The sequence below is a fragment of the Hypomesus nipponensis genome, chromosome 2 (genome assembly GCF_054491055.1).
Source record: "Hypomesus nipponensis isolate SF chromosome 2, ASM5449105v1, whole genome shotgun sequence".
NCBI lineage: Eukaryota > Metazoa > Chordata > Actinopteri > Osmeriformes > Osmeridae > Hypomesus > Hypomesus nipponensis.
In genome coordinates this window covers 11,696,345-11,711,736 of record NC_140362.1, presented here as the reverse complement: position 1 = coordinate 11,711,736, position 15,392 = coordinate 11,696,345, and the positions used below count along the sequence as shown (strand labels likewise).

At 44.6% G+C, this 15,392-nt stretch overlaps 3 protein-coding genes across 4 annotated transcripts; 1 reads left to right on the top strand and 2 right to left on the bottom strand.

The window, feature by feature from the left end:
* The first annotated feature begins 552 nt into the window (after positions 1 to 552).
* On the top strand, positions 553 to 3,710 carry LOC146300791 (uncharacterized). Of its 2 annotated transcripts, XM_084706193.1 has the most exons (4): positions 553 to 858; positions 1,690 to 1,860; positions 2,152 to 2,283; positions 2,818 to 3,710. In XM_084706193.1, exons 1-4 carry the CDS (start codon positions 762 to 764, stop codon positions 2,865 to 2,867), a joined length of 450 nt encoding a protein of 149 aa, XP_084562319.1. In that variant the 5' UTR covers positions 553 to 761; the 3' UTR covers positions 2,868 to 3,710. The 2 variants fall into 2 exon arrangements, 1 of the variants encoding a protein (XP_084562319.1); XR_014766716.1 differs by lacking the exon at positions 1,690 to 1,860.
* A 47-nt stretch (positions 3,711 to 3,757) lies between these two features.
* LOC146300790 (T-complex protein 1 subunit gamma-like) lies at positions 3,758 to 9,913 on the bottom strand. The gene is made up of 14 exons (XM_084706172.1): positions 9,813 to 9,913; positions 7,884 to 7,945; positions 7,750 to 7,800; positions 7,449 to 7,511; positions 7,256 to 7,352; positions 7,038 to 7,155; positions 6,505 to 6,691; positions 6,216 to 6,365; positions 5,880 to 6,012; positions 5,691 to 5,772; positions 5,408 to 5,588; positions 4,911 to 5,156; positions 4,678 to 4,809; positions 3,758 to 4,035 (listed from the first exon to the last, which is right to left on the bottom strand). Exons 1-14 carry the CDS (start codon positions 9,838 to 9,840, stop codon positions 3,952 to 3,954), a joined length of 1,614 nt encoding a protein of 537 aa, XP_084562298.1. The 5' UTR covers positions 9,841 to 9,913; the 3' UTR covers positions 3,758 to 3,951.
* A 145-nt stretch (positions 9,914 to 10,058) lies between these two features.
* On the bottom strand, positions 10,059 to 15,282 carry pdia7 (protein disulfide isomerase family A, member 7). The gene is made up of 13 exons (XM_084706183.1): positions 14,989 to 15,282; positions 14,589 to 14,667; positions 14,213 to 14,330; positions 14,018 to 14,125; positions 13,645 to 13,774; positions 13,219 to 13,332; positions 12,935 to 13,060; positions 12,292 to 12,471; positions 11,956 to 12,064; positions 11,502 to 11,630; positions 11,241 to 11,320; positions 11,073 to 11,130; positions 10,059 to 10,969 (listed from the first exon to the last, which is right to left on the bottom strand). Exons 1-13 carry the CDS (start codon positions 15,150 to 15,152, stop codon positions 10,880 to 10,882), a joined length of 1,485 nt encoding a protein of 494 aa, XP_084562309.1. The 5' UTR covers positions 15,153 to 15,282; the 3' UTR covers positions 10,059 to 10,879.
* Positions 15,283 to 15,392: the final 110 nt, after the last annotated feature.

The window sequence follows — 15,392 nt, the reverse complement described above, 5'->3', positions numbered from 1 at the left end:
TTTTAGAATGTATAGCTATGTTTATATTAATATCTCTGGGAACTATTTCTTCACCATGAAATTCCACATTTCTGAATGCAAATGTATTAAGCAGATTTTAGTGTATATGAAATATCTGTGTTATTTCTTGACCTTCGCTATGCATTTTATATTTTTGTAATCCCAAACGCTTCAGTGACCATAAATAATCTACATCAGTCTGAAAGTTTGTATAGTTGTTTAGTTCCTTCCTGTCAGTGTCCTGTTCGCCCTGTGTTTTGGATTTTGGATAAAGCCCAATAAAATGATTCCTTCTTCCGTCTTTTAGTTTTCGGCTTTTTCCGTGTACAATTTGTTGTAGGTTATCCCCTCGTAGCATGAATGGATTAATAGCCAGGATTTTTTTTCTCCATAAGACTCATAATTAATGTAGGCTATGTACGTGACACTTAATTGTTTCATTGCACTTTTGGCAACAATTTTATCCATCTGGGAATAAAATTACGTAACACCCTACTACTTTAGGTGAACTGGTAAAGTGACGTCACGCAAACTTGAGAAACGGGTAATGTCTGTCGCAGGGAGATAGTATCGGTCGGAGGGAAGAAAAAACATCCACCTGAATTGCGCTTCGGTGCCCAGTGCGCAAGAGCGAAAACCCACGGAGAAGTGTTAGTTCGGAGGTAGACTACTCACGATAACAACTACGCATTTGAAAGACTACTCGGAATTCAACATACACCCTCCAACCAAACTGAGGTTATTGCTGAAGAAAACAAATTATGACAACCATCCCTGCAAGAAGGAAGCACGGCGCGTGTTTACTACGAATCAAAGAGAATTGTCCTTTCCGAAAATTGAGAAAAAACAGGTGTTATGGTAAGACTGGCTTATAGCAATTTTATATAGGGTGATTTCGCATAGTCCTGCATATTTATTTAGCCTATATATACTTTTTAACAAGTTTTGAGGTTGACCAAACAGAAAGTTCTTGGTAAGTTTTTTATCCATACGCTGGATAAAGAAATAATTGCACACTCGGCTGGTGCGTGAAATGTCGAGGGAATTGTCTCGCCAGTTTTTTCATATTGCAGCCTATGATGTCGACCTTACCTAATGGTCTACCTTATTGTCTTAAGCCATTGTCAACGTTGAAATGAGAAGTATTTTACCTGATCAAAAAGAAATATCGAGAAGTAGAAATTGTGTAGGAGTAGCCTATTGTTGATTGTCTATGCATTATTTAGTGTTAGTTATTAAAGGTTATTAGAGGTTTAAGGGCAGGCCAGCATTGCCATAACAAAGTAATTAGTTGTGGTGCTGGCACAAAAGGCCTACTGGTCTTTCAGGACTGGTAGTCAGACAAATTATCTCAGTATCTGCACCACAAGGGAAATGGGCTCTTTTGTTTTACCATAGCCTACTTTGTTTGACACTTCTCGTTGTGTTGGAGTACAAAATAACAAACCCTCTTACACATTTGACAGATTTACGATCATCACCTGCAGCTCCGTTAATATAAAACCTATTGACCGCCATCTTTTTCAGCATCCATCTGAAACAATGAGCTAACCAGGTCATTTTATTCAGTTCAATCAAGTTCATGCTAATCTGTGCAAATGATGGACTGCGGACAGTCAGGCTCTTTAGGTTACTGAGACACAGGAAGGCATTCTAACGCCAGTTAACTTGACCTATGTCTTTAAACAGATGTGACAGCAACATCTTCTGTTAATAGTGGGGTGCTCTGGACTGACTACAGTGAGCACCCCATTTCTGCATCTAGTGACCAACCCATCATCACCATCAGTGGGGAGCCCCTCCCCCCCGTTCCAACCTATCAAGCACTTTACCGTCATCAACATTTGCAAGGTCCTGTTGGTGAGTTCACAGCTTTTGCCTGGCACCAATTTACAAGGACAGGGAAATAAGACCAGATGAAGGAAAACAGAACAGGTGATTGGGATGAGCACTGGCTGAAAGAAATGTAACTGACGTCCTGGATCAACTCAGTTCAGACACGTGATTGGGTGACAACGGAGGCATTGGTTTCACTTATTTTTAAGGAAGTGAAGCAGAGTTTGATACTAGGAAGTTTAAAAACAACTGTGTATTGTGTACTTCTCATTTGACTAAACACTCCCTTTTTCTGTTTGTGTTCTCTGAGTGTAGCTATGGATATGGAGGACATCGTCCAAGGCCCTTCCCCTAAAATAGGGGCCATGAGAGCCAATGGCTCCTCCGGCCTCACCCCGAGGTCCCTGCTACCTAACCTCACACCTCCCAACAGTGAGTCTAGTATGGGTAAGATATATTTCAATGTTCTCTCCCTCACACACGTCATAAGTTAGCTACACAGGTGCACAGAGTAAATAATAAAATATACGTGTAGTCCAAACCTCAAGTTACACTTTATTGGCAAACTATGTTGATTGACAAGTGTTGACTTCTGCCGTGGAAGTTTTTGAGAGAATCAATCGTTTAAGCTGAAGTCGGGTGAAGAGTTAATGTTTTTTTGACGTATGACGTAAACACAATAATGTTGACATCATTTACACACACAAACTTAAGACAATAACACAAAGACAATTCCATACAGCTCCATCTAGCATTCTAGAATGGAACCGGAAGAATCCAGTCCACCAGCACTACCCAGCTGATGGCCCTGAACCCCCCCAGAACATTCTTCTTTAGGTGTCATAAAACTGCAAATGGCATCTCTACCAAATGGAGTTGATTAAACATTCATTGTATCAACCTTCTTAACCAACTGTAAACTTCTTTTAAAACACATTCATTGTACATATGACCAAAATGTCATTCACACTTTGTCAACAGAGCTGGACAGTGGTGTGGACCCAGAGACAGGAGAAAGAGCCCAGAAATGACAGAACCTCATCTGTCTTCCCTCTTCGTTTGTTTCACTCTTGCTAGATTGTACCCTGTGCTAAAAAGATATGGAATGCACAGAGCAGGTTGCTTTTTCTCTTTCGGTTGTGGCAGCCATTTCTGTTGTGTTTTGTTGTCATCTACGACACAGCCACACCCCTTGAAGATGGGTCAGACGCATGGCCGCAGGAACTAGGGGTGCTGAGGGTGCTGCAGCACCCCCTGCTGACAGCACGAGAATTTAAAATGATATGACATGAAAATCCACCGTGGCACCGTCCAGCAACATTAAGCCCCCCCCTTCAATAAAATATGTTCCCGCGGCTATGGTCAGATGTAGCTGCAGGCTCTTTGAGATTGCAGGATGTAATCTTGAGTGCAATTTAAATCAAGTGGATTAGTTTATGTACAAAACTTTATGTACCATAATCAAACAGGACTGGGTAGAACATCAGTGAATGCAAGTTCTTTAAATATGTATGGATATTTGGAGTGTAGGGGCCTCTTACTTCAATGTCACAGTAATCTGGCATACTCCCCCTTCATGGGAAACCATTATTCTTACTACAGTGGGGCCTCTGCTTGTTGTTCCAATGGTCAAAAAGGGTATCCTGTACTCAGGAATATGAATTCAATACTGTGTGTATGATCGGTTTATTTGGACTAGACCATTTCTTAACCTCTTGAGGAATGTCATGGAAGGTTGTCAGCCCCACGATATGTACTTATCCATCTGTAATAATATCTCCACATTCTGTTAGCGTGGTTGAATTGGATTCTTTGTTTTACCCTGTTTTTTGTAACTTTAAAGCTTACTTGAATAAAAAGTTCAGAATTCAAAAGTTCATTGTAGTAATGTTTCCACCAACACGCACAAAATACACAAGAATGAGCAGAACATTTTATTTCAATTGCTCATTTCTAACAGAACACTAAGTAACAGCAGTAACTGGCTACAATGTGGAATGAAGCATTTGTTCTGGACACATGAGGTTGCAGAGACAGAACCATGCCAGCGGTGAACAGTCCTTAAACAGGGAGCAGTGGAACACGCCCTGCACCAGTCCACAGCCAGGCCTTCCTCTACTCCACTGCCCCACTCTTCTCTTCTCCCTTCCGCTTGTGTCCCGAGACGATGTCGTCGATGCGCAGCAACAAGACAGCGGTCTGATGGGAAACGTGACAGCAACTAAGTTAGAATGGGTTGGTGTCAGTGCCTGCTGCATACAGGTAGTACGGTCATGGACAAAAGCATTGGCAGTGACGAGTTGTTTTGCAAAGTCAACTGCTTCAGTATTTGTATGTTTCTATGGTATACTGGAAACAAGCATTTTATACTTTTAAAAAAAAGGCTTTTATTTGCAAAAACATTCAATATTTAAAGTCAGAGTCCCACTTTTTATATAAAAATCAGTCTGCTCTCATAATCCAGTCAAGTCAATGATTTCACCTCATTTACACTTTTTTCCCCTCCCCCATGTGCTGATGATATGATTAGTGCAATTGTTAACAGGTCATTTTGTGGCGGGGCCCCAAAAACTGAAATTTGAAGTTTGTGTCAAATGTCATGTTTTTTGGCCAATAGCTTTTATAAAAAATGTATCTGATCACCATGCACAATAATCTAGAAACAATATGAATCAATATGAACAGCAACTGAAGTAGCCAACTTTTGCAAAACACAAAATGGTTACTGCCAATGTCAATACTTTTGGCCATGACTGAAATTGATGAACAGTATTCTTTACTGATCACAACCAGACTCAGTACTAAAAAACGAGTCCAAATGTGCCTGTGAGGCCGTCTCACCTCCATAGCAGTCTTGTAGGTCTGAGCCTTCACAGCCAGAGGCTCACAGATGCCCAGCTTCATCACGTCCACCAGGGTGCCAGTCTCCCCGTTCACCCCCCAGTTGGTGCTGCCCTCCTGGGTGTGCTTCGCCTAAAGAGAAAGGTTGGAGGTCCACAGTTACAGCACAAGCTGAGGGCTACATTTAGGAACGTGGCCATTTGAACTCAACGCCTGTGAAATGTTCAGCGTACCCTGAGGGAGGTGAGCACTCTGATGGTGGAGGCGCCGCAGTTCTGGATGAGCGTCCGGGGGATGACCTCCAGGGCCTGGGCCACGGCGCGGTAAGGCCACTGCTCCACGCCCGTCAGGCTGCGGGAGCGCTCCATCATCCGCTTGGACACGGCCATCTCCACCGCCCCGCCGCCCGGCAGGAGGCTGGGGTCCAGCAGCACGTTGCGACACACCTGCATGGCGTCCTGCAGGTTACGCTCCACCTCCTGGAGAGGGACGAAGGGTGGGCAAAAAATCACATTCGTTAGAGACATACATGAGCTAGCCTTGACATATGAAGCTGAAAAAGCACCTTCTATCCCCCCACTCCAGCATTCAAAACATACAATTCCGGGTCAAGACTCAAATGTCAGTGTCCCGTCAGTGCATCAAACAGCTCCCCAGTACTTTCTTCCAGGGTCTAATGCCATTAAGCAACGTAAAAATGTGATGAACCCCAGGAGGGGAAGGGACTTACGGCCAGGATCTCCTTGCTGGCTCCCCTCAGGAGGATGGTGCAGGCCTTGGGGTCCTTGCACTCGGTGATGAAGGTAAAATACTCGTCTCCGATCTTCTTGACCTCGAACAGGCCGGCGCCCGTGCCCAGGTTTTCCTCGAGCAGCTCGTCCGTGCGGTTGACGATGCGAGCGCCACAGGCCCTGGGTAAAGCGCCATGGAGGCGGGGTGGGGAGGTCGGTTAAGAGAGAGGGGCCACAAACGGTCGACGGGTCAGACGAGGCGACTTGACAAGCTGTCCTTACCTGGCAATGCGGTTGTTGTCGGTCTTTTTGACCCGCCTGATGGCTGTGATGTTGGCCTTCATCAGATAGTGCTGGGCGAGGTCTGAGAGGAGAAAGGGGGAGATGGAAAATGGGGTGCTTGAACATAAGGAGCCATTTCTACAAGTCGGCTTCTTTGAGTGTGTGTGTGTGTGTGCGCGCGCCAGTTACCTGAGACGCCCTTCTCTGTGAAGAGGAGGTCTGGCTTGATGCGAATGATGTCATCACAGATCTGCTTGATGTACTCCTCCTCCATCTGCAGGAGTCTGGAGAAGTCTTCCTCCCGTGTGATCTCTATGTCAGTCTGAGACACGATACACACATCAGCAAGGGAAGCACTCATAGGGAGGCTCTGTGTGTCTGTACAAAAAAGAAAGATGTGTGCGTTTGTGTGCAAATAACGTGCGAGCAGACCAGAAGAGAGGAAAAAAAAAAAAAAAAAAAAAGAGAAGAAGAAGTGTGACGGATGGAAAGAGAAAGGGGAAGGAAAGGAACCAAAGAGTGTACCTGGCTCTCTCCCTTCTTGTACTCCAGGGAGCAGTCCAGCAGCACGATGCGTGGGTTCTTGATGAGGCGCCGCATGCGGGGATGCGTCACATCCTTGTTGACCATCACTCCTCTGAGCACACAGGACTCCTCCATGATGCCACCGGGAACCTTAAACACACCCAACGGTGGTTACACAATTGGCAAGTCGTGACACACACACAACTTGGAAGAGTCATCTGGACACACACACACACACACAACTTGGAAGAGTCATCTGGACACACACACACACCACAAGCTACAGTACCTTCTCCACTTTGGCGTAATTCTTGATGTCGATCTCTTTGCGTCCAGCCTCCTCCATCTCCACGGTCCTCACAGCGTCCAGGGCGATGTTGCACGCCAACTCAGACCACTGGTTCAGCGCCTTAGTGTTGATGGCAGACTTGATGATTTTCAGCATGACGTCCCGGTCGTCAGGGTCCACGGGCGTACTGGGGATAAACAGGGAGAATAGCAGGAGCTGACATTTTGTTGGGTGCAAATGTGCAGCCGTGAGCTGGCATGCATCTGTATCCAAAACGCTAAAAACTACTGTATGTGCCCTCAGCTCCAAGCCTGCCGGCACCGGCAAAGCTTGGAGTGACCAGTTGGTCAGTCACAGGTTCCTGAGCAAGGATGAATATCATCATAAGGCACAAGGGTTTTGGTCTACATCAGTCAGCACCCCAGCCTGAATGTGGGAGTGTTCATGCACCCCGATTCAAAGCATAGCTAGCTGTGATGTAATGCACACGAGACTCAGGCATGCTCCAGAGCGTGTCCAGGACACTGGCGTACCTGATGTCTTTGAGCATGGCGAGCATGTCCTCCAGGGCCAGTCTGTAGGCACTGATGATGACTGTGGGGTGAATCTGCTGAGTCAGGAACTGCTCTGCCACTGACAGCATCTCACCAGCTAAAAACACAGACATACCCACATTACGTCTTCAGACAGCCAAGGCATGCAATCTGGATAGGATGACTGTTAAGGTGTAGTCAGGCTAAAGTCCACTCACCGAGGATGATGACAGAGGTAGTTCCATCGCCCACCTCCTCATCCTGGGTGCGGCTGATCTCTATCATGGTCTTGGCTGCCGGGTGCTGCACTTGGATCTGCGTACACAGACATGGAGACATTGTGAGCCTACAGCTCAGCCCACTCTTTTCCAGCAGCAAAGTAAAGATGCTCATGGGAGATGTAGTTCTCACCTCTCTCAGGATGGCATTGCCATCGTTGGTCATGACAATGCCTCCCATAGGGTCGAGAAGCATCTGTAGGTAAAAAATGAATTTAAAAAAAATAGACAAGATTTGTTTTGGGATAAAAATACTTTTTGTCCACTTTTAACATGTGTAAGCTAATGAGGACCCCTCGCCCCCCCTATTTTGATATCATGTTCAATAATACTAAAGCTTATATACACCGTTTCTCATATTTTAATGCATTTCATTTACCTAGTGCAGCTTTAAGGTCAAACATTGCATCAAGTATCATAAGGCATCTACACACCTTCATCATGGCTCTTGGTCCCAGACATGTTCTGATGACATCCGCTATTGTCTGTTGAATTAGAGCCAGGCATTATACATTCACTGATTAAAAAAGGAAGAGAAGGGTGCATGGATCACTTATTTATTTTTTACCTTTGCTGCAGTTATGTTTCCCATCTGGACCTTACGGCCCGACTCCCTCTTCATATTCTGGCCTAAAATTGGTAGAAATTTTTAATTTGTGGCTCAACATCCTGGGTTAAAACCAAATTAACACTGGACAAAGTCATCTTGCAGTAGAATAATGCTGCATCCCACTTGACTTTGGAAATCCTGAATCAGCAGAACCATAGACTGTGTTTGTGTGTTTGTGTGTTTGTGTGGACTGTCATCGTGACGTCACCCATTGGTTTGTGAAAGCCCATTATAAACCCTTGAGTTTTGCACTTCCTGGTCGCCATCTTTGGAGCTAGAAGTGACCAAATTTGGACAAGGGGGCGGTGTTGCGAAGGGGCAAAGGGCGGGAGAAGCCAAGGACACGATGCACGCCCACCTCGCTAATGGCCTTTCTCCTCTGACAGGTCTACTAGCCAGGGGCCATCAAGCCATCCACGCCCCAAAGTATACCAATATTTGAGGCCTAATAGCTACTATAATTATTTTCAGATAATGACACCATAATGATCGTGGACAATTAGTTTTGACTTAGTATTTCATGGGAGAAGTTGGTGAATTTTGAATGAGTCAATTGGAGCCAGAGTTTTGGAGCAAGCCCCTGGCGACCATCAAGGTATTCCACTTTAAGCCACTTCCACATTGGCATTTTTCAGCCCCGGATGTTGCCAATTGAGCATAACTGAATGAAGACAGTTACATTTTAGTCATTTAGCGACGCTCTTATCCAGAGCGACTTAGTTGGTACAGGGACATTCCCCCGAGACAGGTAGGGTGAAGTGCCTTGCGCCACACAAGGCACTTTTTGCCACAAAAAAATTAATTCAAGCCTAAACCGTCAAACGAAACGTTCGCGCCAATACAAGCAATACCAAGACGAACATTTTGACACCGACGTTGTCTATGTAGTGCAAATATTCACGTTTTTTAAGGGGTCGGAAAATAATAATTATGAATACATGAGAACAATGGTGGTCCTCGCCGAAGGTTTGAGCACACCCGTTGAGAATACATATGAGAACAAAATTTCTCTCAATAATGGACCAAAATTACAGCAATAATCTTGGACTTTTTTTAATTAGACGTGCACGTTGACTTTTTTGGCTCATATCCCATCCGCCAACACGGAGGGGTCGGGACTTATGACCTGTACTGCAGCCAGCCACCAGGGGGCGATGGAGTTTTGGCTTCATTTGAGTTTTTACAGTCATCGCTTTTGAGGGGCTGTTAGTATGTCCATTCTTTTTCCAGTCGTTGGTCCCAATGCGCGGCCACGAGAAAATGAAAGAAACTCCGAGACCAACTGTTCCCCAGTCACAAGAGTCATTCAAAATGAACGAATGTGCGGAGATCACGATTTTGGGGAGTGTCAAATGGAACGCAGCATTGCACCAACAAGTGTTGGACAGTTTACACACAAGCTACACAAATAATAACATCAGCACCATCACGATGTCTGTGCTCCATACAAATCATGGGCAAACAGTACTTCGCTAGAACCATCCACACCATAAAAGTAATGTAAACATACTGCGTGGTGGATCACTATGAATGAAGTGCGCACTTAGCTTTCCTTTGAAAAGTCGCAAGACAGTTAGCTTAGCTAGCTTACTCCGTGGCTTCGTTAAAGTGACCCGTGGCATTAGACGGTTTAATGTGTAAATACAAAAAGGTAGCCAAATTATTATAAGCACACATTTAAAATAATTACTTCAGTTTGGTGCAGCAACTTGACGCGTCACTAGGTATCCTGTGTGCTAATATGCAAGCCAGCACCGGGCAGCTTAGTTTCACTGCACATGCTAGGCCCAAACTGTCTTTTTTTTTTTCTTTTTCTTTTAAATTGCTTTGAAACAAAAATACATGTTATGATTTTGAGATAATGAAGGAATACAAATGGTCACTCACTCAACACAAGTACTGGTGCTCCCATCATCTTGGCAGCGTGCGTATCTTCTGCCGGCAGTTCTTCCTACGCACTAAAATACGATGGTAAATATACGAGGCTGGGCGGGATGTAGAATTTGTCAACCAATTACAGACAACGGTATTTTGATTAGCGATTGAAACAACCAATCAAACTTGTACGGCACCAGCAAATCTGTACCTTAACTGGAATGGTAGTCGGGACATGACTCAGTCAAAATACAAATATAAATGTCGTAGGCATTTATTAACATCCGTACATTGCAAACGTCTTTTCTTACCACCTGCTAAACACGCTTTCAGTAGTAAATCAGTTGCAAATAAATGCAAAGAAACGTGATGCAAGTTACGAGATATCTTCAATATCTAAAACATTAATCTCTAAACTATCTGGACAGAACATACTCCTTGGTTACATTATCACTTTCAACAGTGTGGTTTTCATGATGAGCCAAAATGGGTGCTTTATTTACCAGGTCTAAAACATTATTGCGCTCTAATGTGGCTTTTGAGACTCATAACCATGGAGAAGTGCGTTACAACTTCATACAAAACCATATACAGCAAAAGATGACAGATTTAAAAACTATGCCTTGTATCAGTGGTTATTACCCATTTCAACAAACTTCCAAAATGTAGTAAACTATATGTGGATCTCATTTCTTTATTAGTCCTAAATAGCCATTTAAATCTTTAAAATCACCTTGCGGAAGTTTGCATATTTATTCTATATGTTGCCATGTACTGACAAAAGAGCCCTGTAATACTGTTATTTGAGATTTCACATTCTACTGCTAAGTATTGGCAACCTCCATTTTATATGTTTGCAGTTTTGTGCCAAAACATTGATCGTGTAACTTTCAAAGTTTGCCATGTGCCAAATTGAGCATTCAATATTGCTGGTAAGGCACAGAAAATCAGAGCCGATCTTCTGGTCTGTAACAGTTTGTGTTCAATGGGTGGCTCATCTAAAGTAGTTCATTTGTCTCATTTGCCTCCTTCCCAGCACACCCACTTCTTCAACTCCGATTGAATTCTGTCGTCTTTTCTCACAAGTCTTCTTTGGCTGCACCCAGGACGAGAGGATTTGTGGCCTCTTTCTTCAGGAAGTTGATGAAATCATTCACCTCGCGACCACCCTAGAGACACATATGAAGCAAAAATGTATATTCAAGGATGTGATTAAGAACTGCGTGACCAACTGAGCTAGACTTCCTCATAGTGCAGTAGTGTTGGTCTCACCTCATATCTTCTTGGTTGGTCCTTCAGCCCCGCTGGGGCAAAGTAAATAGTCGGGAACCTGAAGACAAAAAGGTAGAGATACCATCAGATCAACAACCCCACAAACAGCCGTAGAGCGACAAAATCAACCCATGAGCAAGTAAGGTACGGTATGTGGATGATGCTTACCCCTGGACGTCATAGGGCAGTGGAACATCGTTAGCGGTGGCATCCATCTTGGCTAAGACAATATTTGGATCTGCTGAGAGCTAACACGAAGACAATACAAAAACGTGAGTTTAAAGCATGTGCATGACAATATATAAACTTCTGCATCAATACTTTTAAGAAAAGGCTATATGCTGAGCAGAAACAACTGCATACACATTATTCTATACGCCATCAATACAGTGGGAACAAAAAAGACATGCGGGAACAGGAATACTATACCTTCTCCCCCAGCTCAATATATTTGGGCTCCAGGCTTTTGCAGTGGCCACACCAGGGGGCGTAAAACTCCACCAGCACATCTTTGGTCACATCATTCACTATTTCCTCAAAGTTATCTGCCACCACCACCTGAATACACAGGGAAATGCATTAGTCTGGGAGGAATCTTGTTAAACAATGCCAGTGGGCACCCTCTAGTGATCAGAGTAAGGACCAAGCAGTCGAATCAAATCAAATCAAATGTATTTGTATAGCCCTTTTTACACGCAAGCATGTCACAGAGGGCTTCACATACGCCCATAGAACTGCCCCTCAACCAACCTAAACCCTCAAGGCTCGAACACGGGCACAGCTTACGAGTGCCCCTCGACGATATGTCCCTCCTATTGCTTTCCTGTCAAGTGACGAGGGCCAGCATAGACAAAAACTTGCAACCCTACAGCCCATGACACACCTTTACTGGGCCGCTGTTGCTTGCTGGGACTGCTTCCGACTTAACGTGTCTCTTCAGTTTGCCAGCAAAGTAGTCCTCCAGGAATTTCTCCAGGGACTTACCATCCCTCCTGCAGGACAGACACACACACAGATGCTGTTTGGCCAGAACACATCAGGTCAACATAAATGTCTAAAGGTTTGAGTGTGTAGGACGGATGCACAAGTTCTAATTTGCATACATGACTTGGGGAGTATACAATATAAGTGGGAGCCAAGTCAAAGGGTATGAGCACCCGTGGCTCTAAGTCTCTGGCACAAGAAGTTGGAGAGATGTTTTGGCAAAATAGTTACTTACGTGAACTCCTCCTGCATGATATACTTGTGGCCGTTTGTGGTCCTGATGGAGATGATGGGCAGCTCTCCCCCATCCGCCCCCACGCTGAACTCTTCTTCCAGCTCATCTTGAAACTCTGCCCTGTTAGCCACAGCATAGCTCAGCCCCCGGGACTGGAACTGAGAGGCCACCTTCATCACCCTGAGGGGAGGGTCAGACAAAGGGGTGGGGAGGGGGGAGCATTCAGTGATGTAAAAAAAGCATTGAATGTCAAGTGAGTACCGTAATTTTCGGACTATAAAGGCGCATTCTTATACAAGCCGCAGCAGCTAAATTGAATGATGTGTACATATAAGCCGCACTGGAGCCGCACAGGTGTTTTAATGTTTAATTACCATATGTAAAGGTTTGTGCACAGAGGGGATTGTCGGGAAAGAGATGGCTGCTTAAGGAAGCTCCCATTTATTAACCGTTAGCTGTAAAAATCCATAGATTAGCCGCACCGTTATATAAGCCGCAGGGTCAAAAAATTGGACAAAAGGCGCGGCTTATAGTCCGAAAATTATGGTAGTATAGTTCTGCAATACAGTTTCAATTCAGAGTAGACTGCTCAGAGAATTTGCCTATTCCGTTATGGCTGACTGAATGATAACTGACAACTAACCTGTTTCTCCAGTAGTTGGTTCCCTTGATGTTGCGGTGGTAGTCCACGTTAAAGTAGGCTGTGAGCAAGTCCTGCCCCCTCAAGTTCTCTCTGTTTTCAGGAGTCAGGTGAGGGCACAGCCCAAACCTGATAAGGGTACAAACATACCGGATTGATATAATGCAGGAAGACAAACAAAGTCCAGAGAGCAAAATGTCATCACACTGAGCAAGAAAGCACCTCCTCACTCAGCTCTATCCCCCTACACAGTGGTTCATCTTCCCACACACACACACAAAGCTTACACATTGTCTTTGATGAACTGTCGAAGGGCAGCGATGGACACATCCTTGCCAAACTTAGCCACGCTTTCCTCAAACTTGCTGTTCAGTCGCGGGGGTCGGAAGAGCAGCACACTCCTGGTTCACAAAAACAGTGTGCGCACAGACGAGCGCACGCACACACACACGGCATCTAAAACCTGCATTTTTGTGAAATGTAGTGCACTCAACTGCAGTTTGGATTTGTTCCAACTTGAGTTTGGATTTGTTCCAAACTGATAAGACTGATAAAACTGATTTGTTCCAAACTGATAAGACTGATATTAAAAGTAATGAATCTGTTCCAAACTGATAAGACTGATATTAAAAGTAATGAATCCTCATAATTGGGTATTGAACATCCCCAACAGGATCAGTTCCCGGTACTTGTCTAGAAGTTTCGGAACGTACTCTGACTCCACGCCGTGGCTGAGGCCCAAGCCGAGGTCTGTGGTGTGGCCGAAGCGGTAGCTGTCTCTCATGCTGCTGGACGCCTTCAGGAACTCGGCCAGCTGAGGGCTGTCACCGCTGGAGAAGAAGCCTGACCACAGGTAGGGAGAATTGAGAAGGACTGACATGGAAACATACTGGAGAAGGTAACAAATGGGGCACGAAACGTCAAAAGGAAAAAGTTCAAGGGAGAGAGTACAGGATGAGACTTCAATTGGACATAGGAAGATGGAACATAGGGAAAGATGGATGACTTGGTCTATTTTATTACTCTTCCTGTGATTTGTGCTACTTATACTTTGGTCATCATAACTGTTACAGGATTTGTACTCACCCACCACGCTGGCCTCAAAGTTGTTCACAAAGTTGTTCAGAGCTTCCTCAGTGTGTAACGGGAACGAACTGGGACCTGCCTGTTTCTTCATGAAGCTCACAATACCATCTATTAAGACACGTTGACAATACTGTGACATAGCATATTTAAACTTAGAAACACACATTCACAGAATCACAATTTGTAGTAGTGCACCTGCACTCCGGGGACCATCATAGGCAGCAGAGTCCTCTCCGTTGCGGAAGATTTTCAGAGTGGGGTACCCATTGACCCCATAGCGTCCACATGTTTCTGAGTTCACTGTGCAGTCCACCTGGGATATAGTAGTCATGGGTAAAAAAGCCAATTTATCAGACTTACAGATGCAGTAACATAGATATAAAGCCTACTGTGGGAACTGTTCCAAGTCCACAAATGAACAAAAACCACAATAGTTAGGCAACTCCTAAACTGGAACATGATTAATATCCTGGCAGGATATCCTGACAATCAACACAAAAGATTACACGCAAAATATTTTGGTGTGAGGACATTCCCTAAAACACTTTATGTGACGGCACGCAATACTCACTTTAGCCAAAGAGACAGTCCCTTTCAGTTTGGTTGCTGCAGTTTCATATTCTGGTGCAAGTTTCTGACAATGACCACACCTGATGGACGTTAGGAGATGGTGAATAAGCAGCTCGTTATGTCGGCATGGATGTCGTTTAGACTAGAGGAAGTAACATATCTAGCTAATCATCATGTACATTGAGGTGTGATAATAACGTGTGACAGTTGAGGTAACTGGTGCAAGTGTGGCCAAGAAAAGAACGAGTCGACATTTTTCAACTTTTTGTGATGATTAGCCAGCCTGCCTGCACACATCGAGTTGCGCTAGCTGGCTAAATTCATCTACTCGCTTTGAATGTACAGTACTTGCAATTAAGCATCGTACGCCATAACAGTTAAATGTCTATAAAATTGATTACCAGGGGGCAAAAAACTCCACCAGCATTGTCTCTTGCTCGGCTGCCGTGTATTCGAAATCGGAGTCACCAAGATCTAGCACATCGCTAGCAGCCGCAAAAAGGTCGCTGCGCCCAGCCAATACAAGCACCAAAAACAGGTGAGACCAACGCGAAAACGTATCCATCTGTACAATTATTAAATGAACACCCAAAAAGTTCGATCGGTTTTATATTACTGGTTGCTGTAGATTGCAACCGTGCGGCCCTGCTTGCGGCAACAAATTGAATGGGTAAAGGTTCTGCTTTGGTTTCTGGTTTGGGTGCACGTAGTGACGTAAATCTATCGCGCGGGTGGGTTGTCCCAGTTCCGTCTCCTACTCCGAGATGCATACAACTTACACCAACAATTTGGAAAGATGTATCAT

Excerpts from the sequence above, each read along its gene's own strand:
- LOC146300791 (XM_084706193.1), top strand. The coding sequence starts at position 762 with ATGACAACCATCCCTGCAAGAAGGAAGCACGGCGCGTGTTTACTACGA. Across the intron at positions 859-1,689 it reads GAGAAAAAACAGGTGTTATG|ATGTGACAGCAACATCTTCT; the intron begins GTAAGACTGGCT and ends GTCTTTAAACAG. Across the intron at positions 2,284-2,817 it reads CAACAGTGAGTCTAGTATGG|AGCTGGACAGTGGTGTGGAC; the intron begins GTAAGATATATT and ends CTTTGTCAACAG.
- LOC146300790 (XM_084706172.1), bottom strand. The coding sequence starts at position 9,840 with ATGATGGGAGCACCAGTACTTGTGTTGA. Across the intron at positions 7,156-7,255 it reads TACCTCTGTCATCATCCTCG|CTGGTGAGATGCTGTCAGTG; the intron begins GTGAGTGGACTT and ends CTGTGTTTTTAG. Across the intron at positions 6,366-6,504 it reads ATTACGCCAAAGTGGAGAAG|GTTCCCGGTGGCATCATGGA; the intron begins GTACTGTAGCTT and ends GGTGTGTTTAAG.
- pdia7 (XM_084706183.1), bottom strand. The coding sequence starts at position 15,152 with ATGGATACGTTTTCGCGTTGGTCTCACCTGTTTTTGGTGCTTGTATTG. Across the intron at positions 13,775-14,017 it reads CTTTGAGGCCAGCGTGGTGG|GCTTCTTCTCCAGCGGTGAC; the intron begins GTGAGTACAAAT and ends ACCTGTGGTCAG. Across the intron at positions 11,131-11,240 it reads CTGCCCTATGACGTCCAGGG|GTTCCCGACTATTTACTTTG; the intron begins GTAAGCATCATC and ends TTTTGTCTTCAG.